Source organism: Argentina silus (genome assembly GCF_951799395.1).
Source record: "Argentina silus genome assembly, chromosome: 20".
Classification (NCBI taxonomy): Eukaryota; Metazoa; Chordata; class Actinopteri; order Argentiniformes; family Argentinidae; genus Argentina; species Argentina silus.
Window position 1 is genome coordinate 6,405,939 of NC_139674.1, and position 24,441 is coordinate 6,430,379.

Here is a 24,441-nt window from a genome sequence, read left to right on the forward strand (position 1 = left end):
TTTAGAATCCTGAACACATTACATTTCCCCCCTCAGTTCTCATGGAAATTGGGGGGTAACTTACTTCAACTGTGGAGGCTGTTTCTGGGAGGTGGGGCCGGAGGTGGCGGGGATGGGGCCGGGTTGGAAGGCTTGGCTGGGGGAGGTGTTAGCCGAGCGGGCGCGTTGAGGGGAGCCCTGGGCCGACTGGGAGGGTGAGCCAGTGGCAGAGCGGGGCCCACCTGCTGAAATCACAGGAAGAATTGTCTTAGAAAAGCTATCAGCAAAAAGGAATGGCAGTTAGCAGAATAAAAACATAAATGTCTAAACACATTTAAACTCGAATCTTTGTGATTCTCCGTCTGCTCCCAGTGTGGCTGATGTCAGAAAGCCTATCCAGATTAAACCAGATGCCCTGCTGATGTATGACTCATACTGTAATTTACAGACTCAATTGCAAACACTGACCTCACCGCATAAAAATAATGTTTCATTACACTCTAACACCCATTATAGTTATTGCTATCATGGATAATGGCTGTGCTTTGAAGCTGTTCAATAACAACCTGATACGAAAATCATTAAATGGGACCACTTGGATTGAGTACTCATTAACCAGCTTTTAATGTGGGTTTCTCTGATAGCCATTCTGTGATAAAGTAATCTGCAAAAGGTTAAATTGAGATAGGATTGATTAGACTGTGTGACACAGGATAACAAGCTAAAGCATAGGTCAAACAGACAGGGTAGCTGTGACCATTGGCGATAAGGTGTTAGGGGAGGATAGCCTACCTGAAGCCCGTCTTGGCTGGGTGGTCTGTGGCTGGCCCAGGAGAGATACAGTACAGTCGTATGGTTAGGAAATACATAAAACAAACCTGCTCTGAAATACAAAACGTTAAAAATGTAATCTCTGACATTTCGAGCGTACAATAACAGTGTAATGTCATTAACGTTGGTATACCAAGTGCAGGTCTTTTCTTTCTCTACAAATCATTATTTACCATACCTACCTTATTACGACAATTCGACCCTTTAACGACATTTATGTCCCACATTTAAAATCCATTTGAAGCTATTCTACATTGCTTTAGAGACATCACCAAAGTAACGTTTGATTGCTGTACATTAGGATTTTGCAGTTGGGGAGAGGAGAGAGATTGGATTGAGATGTGATCGGCCTACCTTCACAGAGGTGGGCTGTGGTGAGGTGATACCCAGCAGCACGCTGGTCATCTTATTCACCACGAGATCAGTGATTAGCTGCCGGTCCTCCTCCACATGCTCACCAATCAGAGGCATGGAACTGTCCATCACCTGAAGACACCAATCACAGCAGTAGGGTTCAAGCTTTCGCTAACAATTTAGTACGGGGAACACTTATAAGGCTCATTTTACCTCATTTGTAGCTTATCCAGGAATCGAACCAGCGACCTTGGGGTTACTGGCTAGCCTCCCTAACCTCAAGGGCAACCTTGTGCCCAATAACATTGTTGTGTGGGTGTGTGTATACGGGTGTCTTGATGGGCTAGGCAGAAAGCAAATACCTAGAAGCTACAAATGAGTGCCTAATATGTGTTCACTAAAATAAAGTGTTACCAAGCTTTCCACTAGAGGGCAGTCTTGGACATGTTATGTGAGCTGCTAGGAGATGCATTGACAATATAGAGTGATGAGGAGGATGACGGTGGTGGTGAGGTCACTGTGGGTTTGCGACTGTGGGAAGTAAGAATGTGCATCTTTTGATCACTGAGCTCCTGATAAAAACAACCTGGGAGAAATAAAATAAATAGTAAATAAATGTAGACATATGTCTCAGACAATTGCATCAGAAAGGCCACATATACACTCACCAAACACTTTATTAGGAACACTATATTAAATACTGGGTAGGCCTCCCTTTGCTCTCAAAACAGCCTCAATTCTTCGTGGCATTGATTCCAGAAGATGTTGGAAACATTCCTTTGAGATTCTGGTCCATGATGACATGATTGCATCACGCAGATTTTTCAGGTGCACGTTCAAGCTGTGAATCTCCCGTTCTACCACATCCCAAAGGCGTTCTATTGGATTCAGATCCGGTGACTGGGAAAGCCACTGAAGAACACTGAACTCATTGTCAACTCATTGTCAACACAATTGTGTTCATGAAACCAGTTTGAGACGACTTCTGCTTTGTGACATGGTGCATTATCATGCTGGAAGTAGCCATTAGAAGATGGGTAAATTGTGGCCATGAAGGGATGCACACGGTCAGCAACAACACTCAAATAGGCTGTGGCAATCAAGCGATGATTGATTGGTATTAACGGGCCCAAAGTGTGCCAAGAAAACATTCCCCACACCATTACACCACCTCCGCCATGAGAAGGTGTACAGGTCTTCCTAATAAAGTGCTCAGTGAGAGTACATAAGTACTGTATCATTACATACACGAGACAATTTGACCATAGGGAAAACAAAAATCCCCTAGGTGTGTACAGTACATTAGATTAAATGGACCACAATCCATCTGGTAGAGGAGGTACTTTACAGGTCATCATCTTATGAGTTCTGGGTTGACACTGCAAATAGAGCATGTGATGCGCAGGACACACACCCTAAAGGAACACGTTCTGTGGGGAGAGACAGTAAACAGAGCAGAATAATATGTACTGAGTACGAGTATCCAAATGGTTGGCATGGCTCCAGGCTTCACTTCGGAAGGGTATGAACAAAGGGCCCGGCCATAATAAATGATTAACTCAACATAAACGTCCAATCACAACCAAAACAAACGAGAGGAGAAGCGTGGCTGCTGGCAGAGCGCGAGGGGGATGCCAGTCCCCTGAGTGGTGTCTGAGCTGCCGCACGCACTCTGGCTACACACTGTAAACACCCGGGCGTCCCCCTGTCATGCACGTGCTCCTCTGTACACAGAAAGGGGGGGGGGGGTCTCGGGAGAGCCCTGCTGGCCCTAGGGGAGTGACTGGGCTAGGCCATGGCAGGCACCGCTGGGCGGTGTGGCATCTTAGTCATAACCGCAAAGGGACAGAGCCCCACAGCTTCACGAGCCCCAGAGGACTGGCAGCAGCTGTAACCAGGCCCACTTCAAACGGCCGTGCGGTGGCAGCCTGAGCCCGGGTCCCACCCTGCTGATTTATTAGGATATAGAGTCATCGAGCAGATGACAAGGCAGCGTTGCCCTTTCAGTATTAGAACAGAGGTGTTGTTTGGCTCTTTTATTGGGGCTGCACAGTGTTCTTTCTGTTCTCGTCGTCGGGAACACTGTATTCTGTATGCCAAAGTTCACGGTGCGAAGAGCTGTGAAGGGCATGAAATTATAGTGCACAGTCTGTACTGAGTTGGGCAATACTGAACAATCTTTATATAAAAAAACAAAAAAAACAAAAACTTGGATTAAAGAGGCTATTGGTTTTTTTATCGTTGCTAAGTGATTTCAATGATGGCCTCAATGAGCAAAGGTTTGTCATACAAGAGTTTTTTGTTCTTGGTTGCTCCTTCACTCAGCCATATACAGTGCAATGCATGCTATCCATTGAATGCTCCTAAATGAAAAGAAAATACTAGATTTATCTGATATAAACTGTAAGTCATTTGCATCAAAAGTATCATTCTCATGGACCACATTTGACTCATGTATGATAATGTCAACCGCTGACCAAAGACACCGCAATCTAATCTGATCTAATCGAATACATACCACATCTGCCAATAACATCATAAAAACAGGCCAAGTTGCCAACATAAAGATATGCTATATGTTAATATCAGCACCACTGAATTCTATACGAGCTGGGCGTAAACAGCCATTACTTCTCGTTAGGGGAGATGTCATGTGTAATGTCTTGTCTGGAACATAAACAGGTTCCCACCACTGTCAGGGACGTGCAACACTGCAATGTCCCCATCCACGCTAATTAAATTCCAACCAGTGGAGGGGTGTGTGAGAGAGAGAGGAGAAACTAGAGCTCCTTGTCACAGAAAACATTGTTACATGACTGCGTCACTGAGGTCCCTGTCTCTAACCCGCTGGCCGCTCAGAATAAGAATGCAGTGTGTCACAGTCTCAGGAGAGCCTGTGGAGATTTCCGGAGATAGCCGGGGGTTTCAGATTGAGCCTTCCCAAATGGGAGGACCAGCGGAATGACGGCCGGGTGACATCCACCCTACAAACAGAGTGGCGATGTCGGGGCTTTCAGGCTAAATATGGACAGTTCTCAGAGCACTGGAAATGTTTGTCAGTACTGTTTACGTCAGTATGGTGGAAAAACAATAGGAGGCCATTTTCTACAGAACATGTAATTGCCCACAAGGGAATTCGAGATAAACTGCATTGATAAAAATGCTGTGTGTATGATGATGCGGACTGGAAATACACTTCCAGGAATAAAACCAATTGTGAATTGTGATTAGATGGTCATTGAGAGCTTAAAACAATTGGGTTTCATCTCTCTCATTAACCCTGACAAGCTCTTTCCTCCTCCTCCTCCTATCCCATCCCTTCTTCTTCCCACCACCTCTCCCCATGTGCTTCCCTGTGAGAGGAGATAAACCAGACTTGTCTGGAGGAAACCAGAGGCTTGGCTGGTTGTGAGAGACAGGACTACCTCAGCATCCAGACCACTGCACTTCAGTACAGTACGTCATGTTTTTAACAGTCCAGATACGTCAGGTCAGGGCAATGTACGTTATCTCCGCTGCTGTGTCTGTCTTCAGTGTGTGTGTGTGTGTGTGTGTGTGTGCATGGTCTCAGGTGTCCAATAACATCAGGTTAGGCCAATGCATTTATATCATTGCCTTTGTATCTGCCAGGGCATCTATTTACTGATTAACTGCCTGAGTGTATGTGCGTGTGTGTGTGTGAGTGAGAAAGAGAGAAAGACAGAGGCTACAGGCCTCGTCTGGAGACTCCATGAGCTCACTGCAACAACAGGAAGTGCCTGGTGGACGGTACCTAGCCCTCTTTAACAGATGTGTCCTTATGCAACAAGTGTACGCCAGCACGCCGCCCTGCCAAGCAGCCTGAAATCAACCCAGCCAGAGGTAACAGTGTGATAGCCTGTAATAGATAGCAGCAGCACAACCTGCACAGAAGCGTTACTGTTTCATACTCGCTGGGTGGTTCTCCCAATGCAGTTACTCTGTAGTGACCCAACGACAGGGGAATGGACTCACACAGGCTGTATCTTAAAATAATGAGACAGTTTGATCTGTTGAGACATTAAGTCAACAGAGCGTCCCCATATTAAGTCCCCTTTCACCAAAGTACACACGCACACACACACACACACACACACATACACACGCACCCCCACACACACACACACACACACCACCTGGAGAGCAATAATAATTAATCAGTTGCGCAACTATATCACAGCTCATTCACATCATCCAAGGTTTTGGATACACAAGGTCGTCCCTATCCTCTCGGCTCTCCTCTGCTGTGCCAGTTGAGGACAGGTTCCATCAATCAACATAAGAGAACCAGAGTGTCAGACGAGCTGTGCTACCCAGGTGGCTATGACCTCATCAATGCAGACGGACGGACGGACAGACAGACAGACAGACAGGGCTCCGGCTAGCTAACCACAGCCTTTGTTTGAATTCTAATTGCCGTGTTTGGTCTAGAGCATAATCTTTATTGTTTATTGTTTCCGATCATGCGAGTTCTATTCAGGCTGCGCCTTTCCTTCTCTGTCATCTACCAGCTATTGTCTGTCAATGAGATCTATGACTTCATGACTTTGAAAACGTTATCGCCCACAAGAGGAATCTAATTTAATCACAATATTTTCTGGCTTTGAAAATCTATCATCATTCATTCTTACGCCCTGATCAAAGATTTTATGACAAATGCAATGTAAACTGGATTAGTATAGGTGCTGAACACCACTTGATTGACTTGAATGTTCAGAAAATGGAAATCTACAAATGTGCCTCCAGAGGTGGGTGGATTAGCAAATATGTGAAGGCAACTACTGTATACACTGATATGGCTGTCTGTTATTTGAGATACGTCTTGTGTTTTTCAACCCTGACGGAGGGGTTATCGCTATAAGAAGTCCTCCAGCTTCTGTCTGAAGCCATGAAGTCATTCTGACATTCCAAGTGAGCTGACCTCGATGATGTAATCATTGCCGTCTTTTCCGTGGACAGCCTTCACAGCACAGATGTCAAGGCCCCCAAACATCTCAGAGCAGGAGTCCACCCAAAGACGATATCTGGAACAGAGTGACATCCACAACTGATAAGTCATTATCAATGGCTAAACACACTTTCCACCATATCTGTGTCTGTCTAATGTTAATGGCTCTTGCCGAACGGTCTCTACCGATTCTTACACACCATCATGGTAAATTGTAGTTACAGTATACCTATCAAACAATCAATGAAAATGCACATTACATCATCTAAAATGCAATTACGCAACATTCCACAATGTCATCTTTGTCATTACATTGTGTCTATAGGACAGCTCACCTGTCAGTCATGGCAATCTGCTCCAGCATGGCGGAGCCCGTGTTGGCCTTCCAGTTGCCTGAGATGGACGTCCTCCTACAAGGGGAAATCAAAGAGAAAAATCTAAGCAATGAACCAAGCTTCCAGCTATTCTCCAAGACCGGAATGGAAAGTTATGATCAACAGCTTAGTCATTTCTCTGCTTTTGTTTTTGTGGTTCAATGGAAGACCTCTGGAGAGATTTTATCGTTCAATTCATTTGCACTGATGATGATGATGATGATTTCAATGCACGCCTATATTCTGTTTGTGTCACAGTTGTTTGGAGACGTTCTTTCAATGACCGAGGCCGAGGAAACGAGTTGAGATAAGGTTCAATTCCACTCCTCTTACTCAAAGCGATTGTTTGGACTGAGAGACTTGAAAGCTGAAAGGGCGTTGACTCACATGTTCATTGTGTCAGTGTCTTTGCTGTGCACGGTATCTTGCATTCAAGAGTGTGCTGTTGAATGTCTCAAAGGGACGTGTCTGGTAACTCAGAGAGGACTGAAGATGAAAGATAAAAAACCTCTTCAGTAACTCAGCCTCTCTCTCATGTCTCGGTGGCCATGCCTCTGAGACTGAGGCTGCCCAGCTGTGCCCGCAGTGACATTGGCCGACGCTGTCACTTCCCTTTCCGGAGACGGAAGGGAATGCCGGGACAGGGTGCGACCCTGGAAGACTGGAGCCGTGATGGAGCGGCGAGGTCGTCCCTGGGCAGAGGAGGAAATGCTGTGGTGAGGGTCAGCCCAGCATGGCTCCACCGAGTAGGAGGGGTGCACCCTGGGCCTCTTCCCACACTCGCATGGCGTGCATGATCGACTATTCTAAGGTCGCTCTTTCTCTTCCTCTGTCTCTCTCTCTCACTGTCTGTCTGTCTGTCTGTCTGTCTGTCTATCAGTCTGTCTCAATCTCTCTCTGTCTGTTTTCCTCTCAGTATATACAATATAAACATGCAGAATGCATACATGTAAGCCTTGTAGTTGTTTCCGATCTTCTGGATCCTGATGTCGTATTTGGACAGGACGTAGGGCTCAGAGGTGGCGTAGGTTCTGGCCAGTGCCACCACGCTGGTGATATCCTGGAAGTCATGTTGGTTCTCCACTTTGATCTAGAGGGGAGGAAGACGCCGCTCGTTAGCGCTTGGCTAATTACCAAGCATGCTATTAAAGCTGTGAACGGAGCTGGTAGCGGTTACAACCCCACAGGAATTTGACACTAACACAGACAGGATAATGAGAGGTTCTTCAATGGAAACATTTAAGAGGGTGCTTTGAACTGCATGTTCTCACACCCATTAGGGTATCCAAGTAGCAAGTGATTACATACAGTAGGACACAACAGTTTGATGGAAATTACGTCATTGGAACCTATCCAAAGAAAACATCACAAGTAAAATTTTATTTCTAGGTCCATAATTGTTAATGGAAAATGTTTCAATATAACTGAGTTTGATTGAATAGGGTCAACAGTACCCTACAGTACAACAAAAAGAAGAATTTCTGTCACGAACACTCAGGCACCCAATTGCCAACCATATGTATACATTAATATCTAATCAAAGAAAGACTCTTCAGATTCCATTAGACCATGGGAAACGGGGGCAGAGGGGTAGACGCTCATAAATCAGTAGCCTATGATGTATAGCTCACTGACCACTGTACAGAACATGATGTATGATGATAGTGTCCAGAGCCCTGAACCCATTCCTTATATTCATTATCATCACTCTCATTGTTATCATTGAAACGGTGCTTCATCCACGGCCACCATCGGCGCTGTCGCTGATAGGGGCGGAGTGATGTATCCTCTATCCCTCCAACGCGCCTCTCCTCTCGCCAAGTCAACAGGGGGGTGAAGGGGGGAATGAATGACAGATTAACCAAAAAGGGAGGAGAGATCAAGCAAAAAAGGGAATAGAATGTAGTAGTAGTAGTAGTAGTAGTAGTAGATCCTACACTACAGTAAAGACAGAGGGTATGACATCTTGGTTACACAACCTCTTTGGTTGGTCATAGGTGTACAGTAACCACTCTTTTCATTCCTAACATCTTGGTTTATTTCAAGGTAGAGGTACAGTAGCTAGATGTGGGGAATGTGGTTTCCCTCTGGCCATAACCCAATAGCTACAGTAGGAGGAGAGCCAAGGCCGTAAACCCACACCATGATTTAAATATATGAAGCCACGCAGAGTGTCAGCGAACCATTGAGTAAATAAAGTCGACCATAATGGAAAGAGAAAACATAAGGTAAGCAAGTGGGTAAATACTGGCAACTAGATCAAGTGCTGTGTAAGGTGGAAAAGCAGTGTAATTTTGGACACTCACAGGTTCACTGATGGACACATATTGTACAGTGTCTGCTAAGACTGTCTGCCCACTCGTGAGATTCTTAGAGGATTCTAAACTCACAGCAATGAACAGGCTGTTGAGATCTCTCTCTGAGATCTGACATCATTAAATATCATGGATCGATGTTAGACTAGAATAGGATGATGACCTTAAGTCAATAGTACAGTACTGTATCTACAGTATCTTGTCATTTCTGTCGAAACATTTAATTTAGATTTGAAACCATAAGGAAATATTGTTGAAGTGAAAGCACCTGGCACTTACAATTCCTCTTCATTTAGCAAATAGGCAAATAAAGGGCATTTAGGTTACAACAAGAGAATACTGTGGGCCTCATTCATTAATACGTTCTTAAATTACGCTAAAATTTGTTCTTAAAAAAAGACTAATACGCAAAAACGTGTGATTCATAAAACGCACAAACCAATTTTGTTCTTACCCGCGTGGGTACAGCACAGTATGACGATGAATACCAAATCTTCTTAATTTGGATGCATGTGCAAGTAGTTGTGAATTAGCATAAGTAAAGAGCCAGAATATCCCATACAAGGACATTTCAATCAGTCCCACATTGTCTCCTTTGGCAGGCGAAACAGCTCGAGAGCCACTAATCACTCTCAAACGCTGCATTGCTGCAGTCTCCCAAGACACACTCTCTAGCCATGGTGCACATGGGCACAACCTCTCACAATACCAGATACACCACTGCGACATCTTAGAATTTGTGGGTTGTTGTTGGTATAAATAGATATAGGCTATCATATGATAATTTGCTCCAATCAATATATTATCAAGATTGTTCAAAGTTTAATTGTGAAGTAAAATAATCAATGCATAAATCAAAGTTGTCGAAATTATAATGAATTAATTTATTAGCCTGTCATCGTGTACTGTAGGTTCTGTTGAAGAGGCCCATCAACAGATATTTATGTGTTAAAGTGATGTAATGTGACTCGCTAGATCAAAGAAATGTGTGTGCGTGTGGTCTGAAGAACTCTTGTATTCTCATCTCAAGAACATATTTCAACTAACAAGAACTGATGAATGCTGAGAAGTTCATGAATTTGTTCTTTCACATGACTTAAGAGCAAATCCATGCGTACACACGATTGATGAATGAGGCCCTGTAAGAGGATATCTGGCCGTAGATAGTCCTTGTTCAATCCCACATAACAAAATGCAAATACACAACTCTTGAATCACAAGCAATGGCATTTTTAAGAGTCTCTCAGCTAAACTTAAAAGGCATTTGAAGCATCGTTGACCTAAAAGACAAACAAAAACAGGAATGGCCTACATCCAGCATTCCCTCTTCTCCCTGCAGTTCTCAGTGCTCTGTGGAGGTCAGGGGGGTTAAGTGAGGTCCTGATCTACAATGATCTCCATGCTAAGTGTTCCAGAGGCCATGTGGGAACTCTATAGCACTGCAGGACCCAGTAGAGGAAACCCCGGCCTTCAGATGGAGAGGGGATAACCATAGAGGAAGTGCTTCCCCCACGTGTACTGTGTGTGAACGCACAGACTGGGCGGTCCTGTATTACAAGGAGAGGTACACTTGGGGCTAATCACTCTCTGAAAGCTGTTGAAAGAATGTGTGGTTTTGTGTGTGTGTGTGTCAGTCATGTCATGTCACTCAGGGCAACCCTCTCTTTGGTTTGAAAAGTGTGTGTGTATGTGTGTTGTGTGTAGTGGTGCCACTCGCTAATGACCCACTTAGCTGGCTGTTATGTTGCTCAGTGCACTGGGGAGAACAGTCACATGCCTGTTTTAATCTTTGTTGTTATTTACAATGGTCTTATGAGGAAAAAAAAAGTTATGAGGTTATGAGGCACAAGACAGCCTCCTCTCTAGAGTTCAGAGCTTTATTTTTCAACTAAGACTGGAATTCAATCAAATCTGCACAGCAGAGCAAAAAGGTTGGAAAAAAGATCAAAAGAGCAAATAAAGATTTTTGCATGTATTGGTTAAGTCATTAGGTGATTTAGAGGGGAAGTCTTCAGGTCCTCTGAGAGGGAGCTACTGCATCCCATCAGTTTGCTGACTCACATGACATTGCCAAGCTGTCCTCCCTAGCTGTCCTCCCTAGCTGTCCTCCCTAGCTGTCCTGACTAGCTGTCCTGCCTAGCTGTCTTGCCTAGCTGTCCTGCCAAGTTGCTAATAAACATGGAAACCCCCTGAAAGCCCCTGCCCATCAGCCCCTCAGTCTATGGGTGTCGACAGGGACCAGATCCAGCTCTGGTAGAGCAGCTTCACGCCCATCTCCACTTCCTGAGAGTTTGATTATAAAAGGGCTGCCAGCATCTCGCTGGCAAGCTAAGAAATACACAGGGAGGAGATAAAGAGGACCCTGTACTCTCTGACTAAACTCTTGTAATACCTTAGCCAAAACAAACAGACAAATCAAGACTGGACATGTGAAGAGTGGCGATACCAGCAGAACACACCCAGACCTTATCATTGGTAGATCTGTTTTGGTATGAATAAGTGTGCATGTGTCTGCAACTGTGTCTACATGTGTGTCTGCAAGGAACTTACCTTGCCCATGCCAGCGTGGGCATGGCCCATCTTGACCACCACAGGGAACTCTGGTGTTGTGAGCTGGAAAAGAACACAAAAACAGATCGTTAACGACAGCCTGGATAGCCACAGGCAGAGGAGAGGGCCTTCTGTGTTCAGTAGGTTTAGATCTGAGGAGGCTGGTGGAAGTAGAAATTGGAGGACGGGCTCATTGTAATGCATTGAGTGGAATGAGGAATGGTATCAAACATGCTGCGCAACACATTGCCTCTCTGAGGACATTAATGTTTGTTTTCTTACTCTGAATCTGAAAACCTAAAGCCAAGGTGAAGGATTACGCTGAACAGCAACCTAACTTATAAAAACGGGTCTTTATATCAGAGCTTTTGATTTAACGACTCCACACAGCTAAGGCTCCACTAGTCCAAAAATATAGATTGGATTGAACTGGTGAGTGTAGGTCAGAGACGACTAAATGCAAAACACAATTTCCTCTCTTAACTTGTGACGCATATTTTAGGCCTACCATATAGAATCAAAATCTCATAAAAGTCCTCAAAAGACTCTTATGGAAATACCACGATGAGCTTACAGTAAAGCTACCCAATTTAGGAGGCATGAAGTATTTTCTGAAGAATGTTGGTTTATTACACAAAAGAGAAATTCTGGGAAATGGGAATAAGGAGACCACAGCTTCTTGGGATGGGTTTGGACAACCCGGGCCCAACCGCAGACATGGTATTTCTTATGGCGTGTGTAATGTGAGTGGATGAAACATCAACAGATGACTTCAAACATCTCGTTTAAACAAAGTCTTGCCACTGATCAATCTCCTGATATGATTGTAAATGGGACGGTAATCTAAAGAGAGGCTTATCCAGCGTGGAACGTATTTATAATGCTCCCTTCTCCCCCTCTGTTTGAAATGGCTTGCAGCGATGAGATACGCTCACTTGAGAGTAATGCGTCAGAGTTTATGTAACGGCCTCTTCAATCAGACCTAGTCTTTCTCTTCTACTGATAGCAAATGATGACAATATCATGGTTATCCCGAGCCAACGCATCGGCGTACCTGCATTCCGATCAGGACAGGAATGTTTGACCCACTTTAAAAGTGGTCCATTAAAGGTGAAGACCATACATGTAGGACTGTTACGGTAAATCCATAAGTGTTGCCGTGGTATGGTAAAAGCAGATGATTGTACAGTACTTCACTGACAAGTACATTACAGTACATGTAGGCCATTGGCATGAATGGAGGTACGGTACTGTTAAATCTCTTTTCATTCTTGGCAGTCGTTTCGGTGTAATTTAACATCAGCATCAGAGCGGGGGGTCCTAGGTATGAACCTCTGAAACACACTCTCTGAGACCCACCCAGAGGAGGGATCTGGATAAACACACAGAGGATGTGCAGTCGGAGGGCACACAGCCAGAGCATGAAGTCATGTAAGCTCAGACCTGCGAGGGCAAACGAAGGCAGCTGCCATCACTAGCTTTATCGCTAGTCCCTGACAGTGGACAGGACTGAACAGAGTCTGAAGTCTGAATGTTGCCATGGTTTTAATCTAGACAGCGATCTGCTCTGCTCTTCTATCACACATTACGTTGCTGGGATGTCCCTGCCAATAGTGTATAAAAGATCTTTAAACTACAGCCTTGAGCTGTGCTGACAAGGTAGCATGTAATCTTATCCATCATTGGTTCAAATTAATTTGGCTGTACCGCACGTTAGAAGCGAGATAGTGTATTCATAATCCACTTACAAACAATGCAATATGCAATCACAATTACACAATCCATTTATATACAGTAGTGAGTCAAACATTTGAGATCTCAAAAATAGACCAGAGAGCTCAGAACTTGGATAAGTACAATATCCTCTGTTCAAATAAAACACAGTGTGTCATACAGTAGATTGAAAAGTATATATTATTTCTTTCTATCACACAATTGATCAGGGCAGACTCCACCATTTCCAGTGTACACTGAAGCTTATGTTTGTGCTGAGAGAACAGTTACACAATTTACTATCAGGTATTCTACATCAGCACCAGTCACACAATATTTGGCCCAAAGGTGCCCCTATAACATTGTTCAGTATTAACATGCTGGTACATGAATAACCAAATGACTATGTAACAGCATGTTAATACAATGTTGTTACAAGAGTAATGATAGCGTTACTACACAGCTATTGAGGCAACGTACAGGATGAATGTAAAGTGTTACATCAATCCATTGTAACTGGATCTAGCAGCAATCCAGTGTACGGTACGCATTTAGAAAATGGAAATCTCCATCTCCACAAAAGACAGCAGTCACAGATCCTCAGACGGAAGCTGAGTCATTTTGTGTTCAGTCCATGTGAGTTGACCAGTGGGGAGACTCCTGATATGGCGGGTGGCTGAGAAGTGGTCACATCTTGGCCCGGACCGGGACAGCGCATTCCCCCTGTGCGTGCCTATCCCAGAGGGAGAGAACTTTTTTTTTGGGACGGGCAGGTCTGTGGCCGCCTACTCTGTCTGGATATGTTTGACGGCATTCCCATCAATGTGGTGATGACGAGACACTGTGTGTACACCAATGTTCTACGGAGACCACATCCTACACCACTCCTGCTGCAAGGAACAAATAAGTCTGGGCATCTTGTGAAAAGAAACACAGTGTTGACTCCACCTCGGGCTGGGACATGTGCTCACTGTGTTTTGTATTGATTCACTCATGACTCAGTACACTTTCCCCACTGTCATCTTCAGAGTTACTGTAATATCTGAATAAACAGGACACTTTTTTAGACTAACATTGGCCTTTGTTAGAACATGCCAAAGACAATTATAAAACATTGATCATATTATTACAGACTTGAGGTCATTGACACCATAGGGTGTTGTTCTTTCAGACACCAGAGAGGAAGTTTTATTGGCCCAGTCTGTATATTACAGTAGTGATTGATATATTTTATAGGTTTGTTCAACAAAACACCCAAAGGTTTCCGCCCATAAAATATCCTTGGTAGCCATTAGAACTTATTAGCTCTGAGACATGCTTAAGTTTTGATTTAAACCTCGGCTTTTGTTTTCTCACAGCTGCATGTACGTACTAGGCAGTACTGGCTATCCTGTTCCCACCCAAAAATGTGTTCAGTATGGTAAAGTAATCGAGAAATCGCACTAGAGAGAAGCTAATTATACGGCCAGTGATTTCACCAGGCTACGTTTAGTTTCACAACACAAGCCTGCGTCATTTACAGTAAATGTACCAGACGACCAGGTCTGGCACATAATGGAAATGCTTCAGGGAAGCCCTTCCTCGGTTCCAAAACACTCTCTCTATATATACTTGTGTGTGAAAGACAGACAAGAAGATCATTCAGCCGGAAAGCTGTGGTGAATCACACGGCCCTATCCTCCAAACACCTTTGTGTGACATTCTAACCCCAATATAAAGATGAGTTTTGTTGACCGTCGAAACATACGCAAATAGGCAAATCGTTAAATAGCAGCAGTCACCTGAAACATTTATCTCCAGTCTACTGAACCCCTGGAATTTTCCACGACCCAATGGACAGTACTTTGAATCGAGCCATTGACCCCGTGTCTCTGCAGGTGCCATTGTGTTCTTGGAAAAGGTTGATTATTACAGTACATCTGTGGCCAATTGTCATCCTGAATGAATCACTGATCACTATAATGGAGGGACCAAAAGGTCTTCGACTGCCATTATTGCCCAGTGAAGTTGTAGGCCTGGGTTTAATCTAAATTTCAATATTACAGTGAGTGACTCATGAAGGGAGCTTCTGAATACTTTGGATGTTGGATGCTTATACAGTAGTAATGAACAGCAAGACATACAGGCAGGCAGAGATCTAAGAGAGGGTGACAAGAAAAACACATTGTCCACAATAGTATAGCCAGTAAAGTAGAAAGGCTAGAAGGATCTGTGGTATATCATTGAGGTACTTAGCTCTGATTGGAGGGGGTTAAGTCGCCCTACGGGGGCGCATCAATTATCCACTGCTACACATGGTGCATCCATCGCGCATTTATGATCTCTTAATTTTTATTATGGCCGTTCAAAGCTGCCACATCAAGGAGCAGACAGCAGTGTAATGACTTACACAGACGAAGAGAGAAGGGGAACCCTGACCCAGGCTGCTTTTCAAAAGATTGGCTGGCACCAGAACCAAAGAGAGCCTGTCCACATAAAGTCCTGGCCAGAGATTAAGTTGGCCTTGAGAGAGGAATGAAGTTTACCCAGCACACGCAAATTACTGTACTGTAATCACACACCTGGCTTGAAGGGATTTTCTGCCCCTTTGAAATCAGTCTTGCAAAACCTCTAAAAATACAAAACGTCTGAGACTATGTGTATACATTATAATCAGAAGTGATACTCAGTATCAATATAACACAACCTTTTTTCTATTTCGGGTAGATGAGCCACCGGCTTTGTCGTTGACTCCAGAGTAGATTTGAATGAACATGTGCACATGGCAAAACATGTGTCACACATTGTTCCCAGAAGAGAACCCACCAGACATCATTTCATTTTCAAGTTGTTTTTTTCGGAAATTGTGCTACCGGTCACCGCAAACTATGCTTTGGATGCTCACTGTATCACATAGTAACCCTTTATAGCCTTCTAATGGGGCATGGTAATAATTGTCATGGAATCTGGTGTCATCTGGCTCCTATTATGATCCATCCCAGTGTATTTCCATAAGGGAAACAGCTGTCTGGAAAACAGGGCCTACAGTATTTTCAGGGGATGGAAGATTCCAGAATGGAAGTTTCCTGAGAAAACCACGTTCGTGATGGATCTGGGGTTGATGGTGAAGTTTGATGGGCAAACCACCTGCAACCTGCTCAAGGGTTGCAGAGTGAGTGAAGTGGGAATAACGTAGTCATTAAGGCATTGGCTAGTGAGTCATGTACACAGTGTTCTGGGCACAATCCCCTTGACATCCACTTGTTTATTGGACATGGGTCAATGTGTTCCCACCATGGCTCGTCTGTCAGTCATCTTGCAGTATCATCTTACAGTCAATGACTAGCATCGGAGAAATCTAGATATCAAAAACGTCTTAAATGAGCAACCTAAATGAATGAGAGGGTGTTCTTCATGCTTCCTATTTCAGTTTCTATGAAAATATGATTGTGCAGGTGGTTAACCAATATGATTTAATAACAGAACACAACCACTACTTCACTCTGAGTCCATTCATTTTAGGTAAACACAGATTTGCTTGCATGTCAGGCCCCCCATGCTGTAAGTAGAAGTCCAGACAGTACAAAAGTAATGCTATTTCAGTCCAACTTTGCTGTGGTTGTGCTGAAATAGAGACATGGTCAAGGCCTATTAGTACTAATCAATTCACTAACCTACATTTCAGCTGGCTTTCACGTTTGAACAAAACAAAAAAGCGAGTCGACATCAATGAGACAGACAGGCCTTTGGCGAGCCAGTCCTGGCATAACGATCTACGCCACTGAAAAGCGCATTCCTTTCTGTCTAAAAGGGAAAGAGATGTCGCATTCCCATTTTCCAGGGTTACAGAGCTTTATGCCTGGGAAAAGGGCTAGGCAGTGATGAGGCGATGTATGAAGTTATACCCTGCAGAGTCACACGATCCTGGGATCGGGAAGCCACAAAGTCTAGGGGACGCTGGTAAAAACTATTTGGTAGCCATAAATCTCGCCAACAAGCAGGAACGATGTGTGAAGAATGTAAAAGTGGGAAAAACAGGCACTTAGGGCATGTAAAAACATACATAGGAGGTTTATGATACAAGCTTGCCTGTCGACGTGCTTGATACTGTAAAAGCAAGGTAAAATAGGAGCTGGAGCTGATACACCTACTGAATAGACCTTCAGGTTTACTTCTGGTCAATGCCCTCTGATGATGGGAGAGAGGAAGGGCAATATCTGGGGGAAGACCAGATTAGAATTCATGACTGTTTACATGCCTAAGAAATTAGTCATATCTCTGGTTGTACTGTGGACAGATTTTTCATATCTCAGTTTATGATGTTTAGACATTGCACTAAATGGGATGAACTCTGATTACAGTGCATCTCAAAAGTCCCTCTTCAGAGTTTAGAGACTCTGTGGCTGGTTTTAGTGCTTCTCTTTGCACTTGAACAATTTGAAGAACATTTCCATTTTGAGCGTGTGGTCATAAACCTGCCCCACGACAGATTGCGGAGCGTTTGTCTTTGCACAGCTCTAATAGGTTTTTGATTTTTACAAAATGCAAATGAGGGGAGGAAGAAAAAAACCCAATTTTAAAAGTCAATTTGTTATTCAGACTCTGGAGCAGATGGTAAGGTCTGGTGTTGATAGAACAGACAACTGGCATCACAACTCTGTTTACACCACGTACATAGGGATCAACAGGCAACTGTACTGTGAGAGGGACAGTCGTTTAGGGTTTTACAAAGTTTCAGTGAAAGTCAAACAACAAGTCAGTGTGATATAACAAATAGCCGGTGAAAGTAAATGCTCCCCTTTTACCAGCAAGCCTTAGCTCACACACATTTCAAACAAAAACCCCTCTAATTTCAGTGCAAAATCAGGAAGAGTCGAGTGCATGATTTACACTCACTGAACACTTTATTAGGAACACTATACTAATACTGGGTATCAAAAACCTTTGCTCTCAAAACAGCCTCAATTCTTCGTGGCATTGATTCCACAAGATGTTGGAAACATTCCTTTGAGATTCTGGTCCATGATGACATAATTGCATCATGCAATTCCTGCAGATTTTTCAGGTGCACTTTCAAGCTGTGAATCTCCCGTTCTACCACATCTCAAAGGTGTTCTATTGGATTCAGATCCAGTGACTGGGAAGGCCACTAAAGAACACTGAACTCATTGTCATGTTCATGAAACCAGTTTGAGACGACTTTTGCTTTGTGACATGGTGCCATATCATGCTGGAAGTAGCCATTAGAAGATGGGTAAATTGTGGCAATGAAGGGATGCACATGGTCAGCAACAATACTCAAATAGGCTGTGGCATTCAAGCGATGATTGATTGGTATTAACGGGCCCAAAGTGTGCCAAGAAAACATTCCCCACACCATTACACCACCTCCACCATGAGAAAGTGTACAGGTGTTCCTAATAAAGTCCTCAGTGAGTGTATAGCACAGGTCTAAGTGAGCAGAAGAGGAAATGGATTTGATTCCCCCCCTCCCCTCCCAACACCCAGACCTTTTAAAAGAACAATTCCCCCTGGAGCGTATACACTGTAAAAGCCAGGGCCAAACACTAACGTGGTCCGATGGATTTACAAGTTAGCAGAGAAGAAAGCGGGTTAAGCAAATGGAACCAGGGAACAGAACAGGTGCTAATACTGCAGGCCTGGGGCAATTGATGGATTCTGCTTCTCTTGATTCCGCTACGTGTGTGTGTGAGTGAGTGAGTGAGTGAAAGAATGAGGAGAGAGAGAAAGAAAGAAAGAGGAGGGATAGACCCAAGGGCTCACAGCTGAAAGGGAAACAAGAGATGTTCTGACACAGCACACACAGTGGCTATAGAGGCTTAGCCCTGGGAGGGTCGTCATAGAGGAAGTAAAGAGCAGTTGGGAAGCCAAAGGGGGTATTTCACAACTCTCCTACACCATCATTGATATACTGTATAATTGATCAAATGGTCTATACATAGTTTCATGGTACCACAACAAAGGAACACTTTTGTTTTTACTGTACTATATTGATCATCTTTCATTAATAACATGCTATACGTTCTTAGTGAAAATAGCACTTGCAGCTCTTACTCTGACACTTCTTACAGTCTTACAATATATGCAGGCACACCTGAGGAACAATGACAGGAACAGGCAGCTCCTTTTCAACAGAACAGGGAGGGGAGTAATGTACAGACTATATATAAGGGCAGAGCCCAAATGTCAGCACTGCCACTGTTTTCAATTAACTCCCGGTACAGAGAGAAATAGGGAGGGAGGGAGGGAGGGAGAGGAAAGATGGAACATCAAGGGGGAAAAAATATTTTGGAACAGCTGGATGCGGCACACCCCGGCTCTATTTATACCGGCAGATGGGAGAGCGAATCTCTGTACCGTTGCCGTAGAGGCAGGCAGCTGGCAGCCTTGCTTTTGATGTCTCACTCAGACAAACGCTGGCGACTTCTTGCGACTGGCTCAGGAACTGCTCCCTCACCTGGAAAAAGGCTCTGTTTAGCATGGAGCAGGAAACAAGAAACGGTGCGTCTCGTTCTCCAGAGCTGCTGAGGAGGGGGAACGTCTGACCTCTCTTTACCCAGGGCTGGATGCGGCTGCACGGGGCATACGAGGAGGAATGACAGGGTGGAGAGCCGCAAGGAATGCCAACGTGGTTTGAACATTGCCTCATGTAAAACAAAGCAGCGATTGTGGGATTCCCTCCCAGTGTGTCTACAGTATGTTGTGGGCCTGTAAGGACAACACTTCACACTTATACAGTATCATAAGGAAACAGACAACACCCTAAAATGACTAACTTCAACACACTTTTTTTCCTTTTCAATTTCTATATCTTTCAGAGTCAATTACTGTTGCAACAACTAGGCCTTCATTGCCAGACCTCAACATTGACACAGAATGTCATGCATTACACACTATGTAGTACAGATATAAACAGTACACCTCATAAATTGGGCGGACCAGTTCAACAAAGATGCCCTCTCACAATTTGAATCATACAACCATGTTGCCATTAAACTGACTTTACTACCTCCAATGTGTATCCTACACTAGCCGGGATTGTATGCTAAGTTTACAGTACGGTGATGAGGTAGACAAACACATCAGGCCATTGAAACTGTGAGACTAAACAGTTTGGAAACCATCCAAACAATTTAATAGGATGCATACAAAAAAGTTCAACGGTATAATTAACTATGATACCAGAACAAGACACACCCTCGAAAAAACATATACTGTAAAAGGCCTAGTCATCCTCATTTAACCAAAATACCAGTATAAACTTAATAAGGACAGCTGAAACAATAATTGTTAAACAACACCGAAATGTTCCCATGCTTTGAATAAATGTTTGTTTAGAATCTCATGTTGGGCCGAGGGGAGATTCCAGCAGTAAAAATGAATGTGGGATGAGCTACCTCCCACTGCGGTTTGTCCGGTTAACCGCGGTCGATCATGGTCGACCAAGCCCACACCCCATGGTCTCAGGCACGGCCTGCTCCTCCACTAACAGAGGCCAAGTCGAATGAGAGCATCCTGACGGAGAAGGCCACAGATTTAAAGTAAACCCATTATCCTTATCTCAAACAAAAACACAGTGAGCACACGTGGTGTCACTTCTACTATGTCTTAAAGATTATGGGATCAGACAGGCTGTAAGAATTCATACTATAAGAATTCAATGTGTTCCTAACAGTGGGTGGTTATCAATGTGTCGGTGACCACAATGCTATTCTAGAAGAGAAACCTCCTATAATAGGGGGGATTCCTGTGATATAATTTCTATATTTAACCTCCCAGAACTCCCTTGGCAGTGTGACGTCCACATCCGGTGAACCCAAAGCCCCTCCACCTTCCCGACCCATGAATCACAGGCCGCCCAAACATCCCTCTCTAATTAGCTAACCCCACTCCTCCTCCCACACACCTTCCATTCCTCTCTCCTGTGTCTGGGAAGTGCTGCTGATTTCCAGTTAAACACGAGGCAACACTGGCCCAATTCATCTCCCGGAGGAACCCTGCTAGAGGCTAATTAATGCACCGTCGTAATGTACATAAAGTACAATAACACAATGGAGCTCTCCAATTCAGTGTGGTTTACTGAGGGGCCGGCCAGGGAGACCGGTACTTCATAACAAGCCGTGGTTTACTGAGAGCCTACATGTATGAAATACAGCTTCAGACTCACACATTGACAGCACATAGCACAATGGCAAGGTAGACCTGTATCACTTGGGGCAGCCCACAGAGTCCTTTCAGTGCTCAAAGAGAGAGCCTTATATGACTAAAGCTAATAAGTGCTCAGCATAGAACCTCCACTGTCCGGCATTCCCTCAACCTCCTGGAATTCTACGGAACTATTTCCATGCTGTCATGTGTCCCCCCCGCTTACGACTGGCGCGGTGTCTCATTGTCTCATGGCGTAAGGCTACATAGTCATTTTGTGAGGTTTTCTGACCACACACCAAATATGTATAGTATGCGTAAGCCGGCGAAGGATCCTGCACAGAGCAGAGAGCAGTGTGGTTGCACTGGGCCCCGCTGGGTCGGAAGCCTCTGACCGTTCATCATCTTTTATTGCAGGGATAGTCCCATTGTGAGTGAGGCCACAGGTCAGGGACGTGTTTGTGTTTCCTCTTCAGATGTCTCCACTCAACGTAAGCCGATAGTCATAATCTCTCTCTTAGCGGAGCAGTGAACCGACAGCGGTTGTGCCGTCCAAGGCTGAGGCAGCTGGCTGAGACATCTTGTTTTGATGATTGATTTGACGTTTAAAACGGAGGCGATTGATGGGCTAAAAATATAAAACGCGGGGAAAAGAACGTTTCCAGGTCGTGATAACATGGCCCTGGCTGACCTGCAGGGCGGAGAGGAGAGCAGACTCATAACAACCGCTATCGCCCTGTGCTGAGAGATAGGGTGCTTTCCACTTATTTCTAAGAAGAGGCCGCCTTTTATGCATCAACAAGACTATCTTTTTAGATTGTGATGGTTAAGGATGCCCAACACCTAATGAACTCTGTCACCAGTTGATCTTATTAGTAAAGGCCTCTGAATAGGGCAATTGTTGAGCCTGCATGGCCAGACATTCAGGAAAAGGAAGTCTAAATTAAATAGTCTCTTTCTTACCCTCTATTGGTCTCACACACGTTTGGCACGTAGGGCCACTGTCTTAGCTACTGCATGTGTGAATGAGCTCTCGTGACACTGTGTTTGGTTAGAGTGAATGGAATGTTGCGTAAACTTGAGCTTCGTCAAGGCTAAATGGTTTGTTTGCATGTCCACTGATACATGTCAGAATACTTCGTACAGTAAATACAGGAAAAGGATTACACCAGCTTTTTGATCATGTAGTCTTGTAAAATATCAATTGCACTGCTAGACAGTTACTGCCAAATTGAAAAACACATAGTATTCTACTATAGCAGATAGCAGTGAAGCAGAAAGGGGGCTATAAATGGTGTCCCACTTAAGTACTTTGGCATGTGGGTAAGGTTGGCCCTGTGAGTCACATTTGGATCAGGTCGCCCGGGGACCCTCTTGGTGCTGCTATCTTTTCAACTTTCACCCCTCTTCCTGTGTCTATTTAGCGGGTTGTCAGTCGGTGGAAAGGTATTTCCTCTGAGTCACCGCCTCCCTCCTTTCTGTCATTACAGAACCACGCAGGCTACACCTCCAGCGTACAATGCCTTCTCATGCTCCCCGGCGGCTGGCCAGCTAAATAACAGCCCTTTTCTATACTTAGATTTTTTTCAGATGAAACGCACTTTTCTCCGTATTTCTCAGTATTGTTGGCCTACTTAGGCGACATCATTTCCTGTTTTTTATTGTGAGTTTCATGGATGGGGTCTCAGTGAAATGTCATGAGGGCTGTCACGCAAAACGTGCATCTAGACTTTGTCGAGACATCCCCATGCCATCCCATTTAATCCATTAAAACATTTGGAATTCATCAATCTTCGATATGTAACTATGAAGTTATTCGTTATCGGATGTTTTTAGAAATGAGTCAAAACTGGGCCATGGCGATAAACAAAGAAGTAGTCTGAAGTAGGAGGAAATGACTTCATATGCAATTCATATGTTCACTGAAGCTTTTGTTTGTCACATATGGTGTCACATTATGGTGGACACCGCCTTTGCCCAACTGAGCTCCTCAGATCCTTAATTAGTCCCCAATCACTGACCTGCCAAGGAATGCAACAAATACGTTGACTCAGATTCTTAGACAATGACTAAACGGAAGTTATTAATGGTTAACAATGGCCATGCATCTGACTTGTTTTATTTGGATGTCCACTCGCAGTTTTGAGATGCCAACCTACCTGTGTCAACCCCGTAATTTGATTATGTTCCAGACCAAAGTTAGTCTTAAATGACTTGTTAGTTATTCCTGCGTATTGGACAGCTACTAGAAATTCCAGGATATACGTAGATGCGCCACTGAACAAACAAAGGCTGATTACATAGTCGCGACAAGGAAATCATTTTATGATTCTGAAATAATAAGGATGCCCCTACGGTACATGTTCTAACTCAGCTGTTGATGTACAGTCCTAACAGGACATGACATAAGCGTCGCATGCTTCTCTACTGTTGAATCAAATAGACTACAGTATATGACGTGATAGATTTCAACCTCCTACTGAATACATTTTAAGCAGAGAAACAATACGCGTGTCTTACAGGCTACAGTGGATGGTGTTTATGGATCACATAAACTAAATAGGTCATGGGAAAATAAATGTGATGACATCACACAACACAAGGTGAACCTGGCACAAGTGACCAGTTGAAACACATGTGAACTTACTTTACCATCTAGCTTTGTGGCTGCACTGCTCCTGCTGGTTCAGAACATTCTAAAAGGTGTTAATGAGAATGAGTAAAGGGTCATAGTTCTGCAACCTGGGATTACTCTGGCACTGTTACATAATGTCAACCCCCGAACATGGGTCCTTAAATCTTCAGGAAACAGCCTCTGGAGCGATATCTCCACTCAGGGTTTTGAACACTTACATAAAAAAGGGGAGAGAAAAAAAAGGGATTAAGATTAATTTGCCTAATTTGAGTGATTGTGTCGAGGAGCACAGAGGATTAAACTATCGTTCACGGTGGGTCACTTGAGAGATACTGTTCTCTCGTTCCATTTCAGCAGAAAAGCTTTAGAAAATGAGGTTTTGAAACTAATGCCAATGCCCGGGGCTAATTCTTTTCAATCGTATGAAAGGCTGCTTTAGACACATCACACTGTTGGTATAAGAATACAGAGAATACGGTTAATTATACATGTGCTGCATTTACTGGATGTTTCTTTAAGTCAGATCTGGTGCTTTGGTTGTCTATCTTATCTTTGGTGTCTTATCCTCTGCCACATTCT

At 44.0% G+C, this 24,441-nt stretch overlaps 1 protein-coding gene across 3 annotated transcripts in view; it reads right to left on the reverse strand.

Annotated features, from left to right (window-relative positions):
• syn3 (synapsin III) overlaps positions 1 to 24,441 on the reverse strand; it is a gene marked incomplete at its 5' end in the record, with an annotated part of 66,271 nt that overhangs the window by 737 nt on the left and 41,093 nt on the right. The window contains 7 exons of one of the 3 annotated variants that reach the window (XM_083691800.1): positions 65 to 221; positions 772 to 802; positions 1,165 to 1,296; positions 6,104 to 6,206; positions 6,466 to 6,540; positions 7,452 to 7,594; positions 11,370 to 11,432. In XM_083691800.1, coding sequence (XP_083547926.1) covers positions 65 to 221; positions 772 to 802; positions 1,165 to 1,296; positions 6,104 to 6,206; positions 6,466 to 6,540; positions 7,452 to 7,594; positions 11,370 to 11,432 — 704 coding nt within the window. Of the gene's footprint in view, positions 1 to 64; positions 247 to 771; positions 803 to 1,164; positions 1,297 to 6,103; positions 6,207 to 6,465; positions 6,541 to 7,451; positions 7,595 to 11,369; positions 11,433 to 24,441 lie in introns of all 3 variants that reach the window. The other 2 variants (XM_083691799.1, XM_083691798.1) reach the window with 2 other exon arrangements.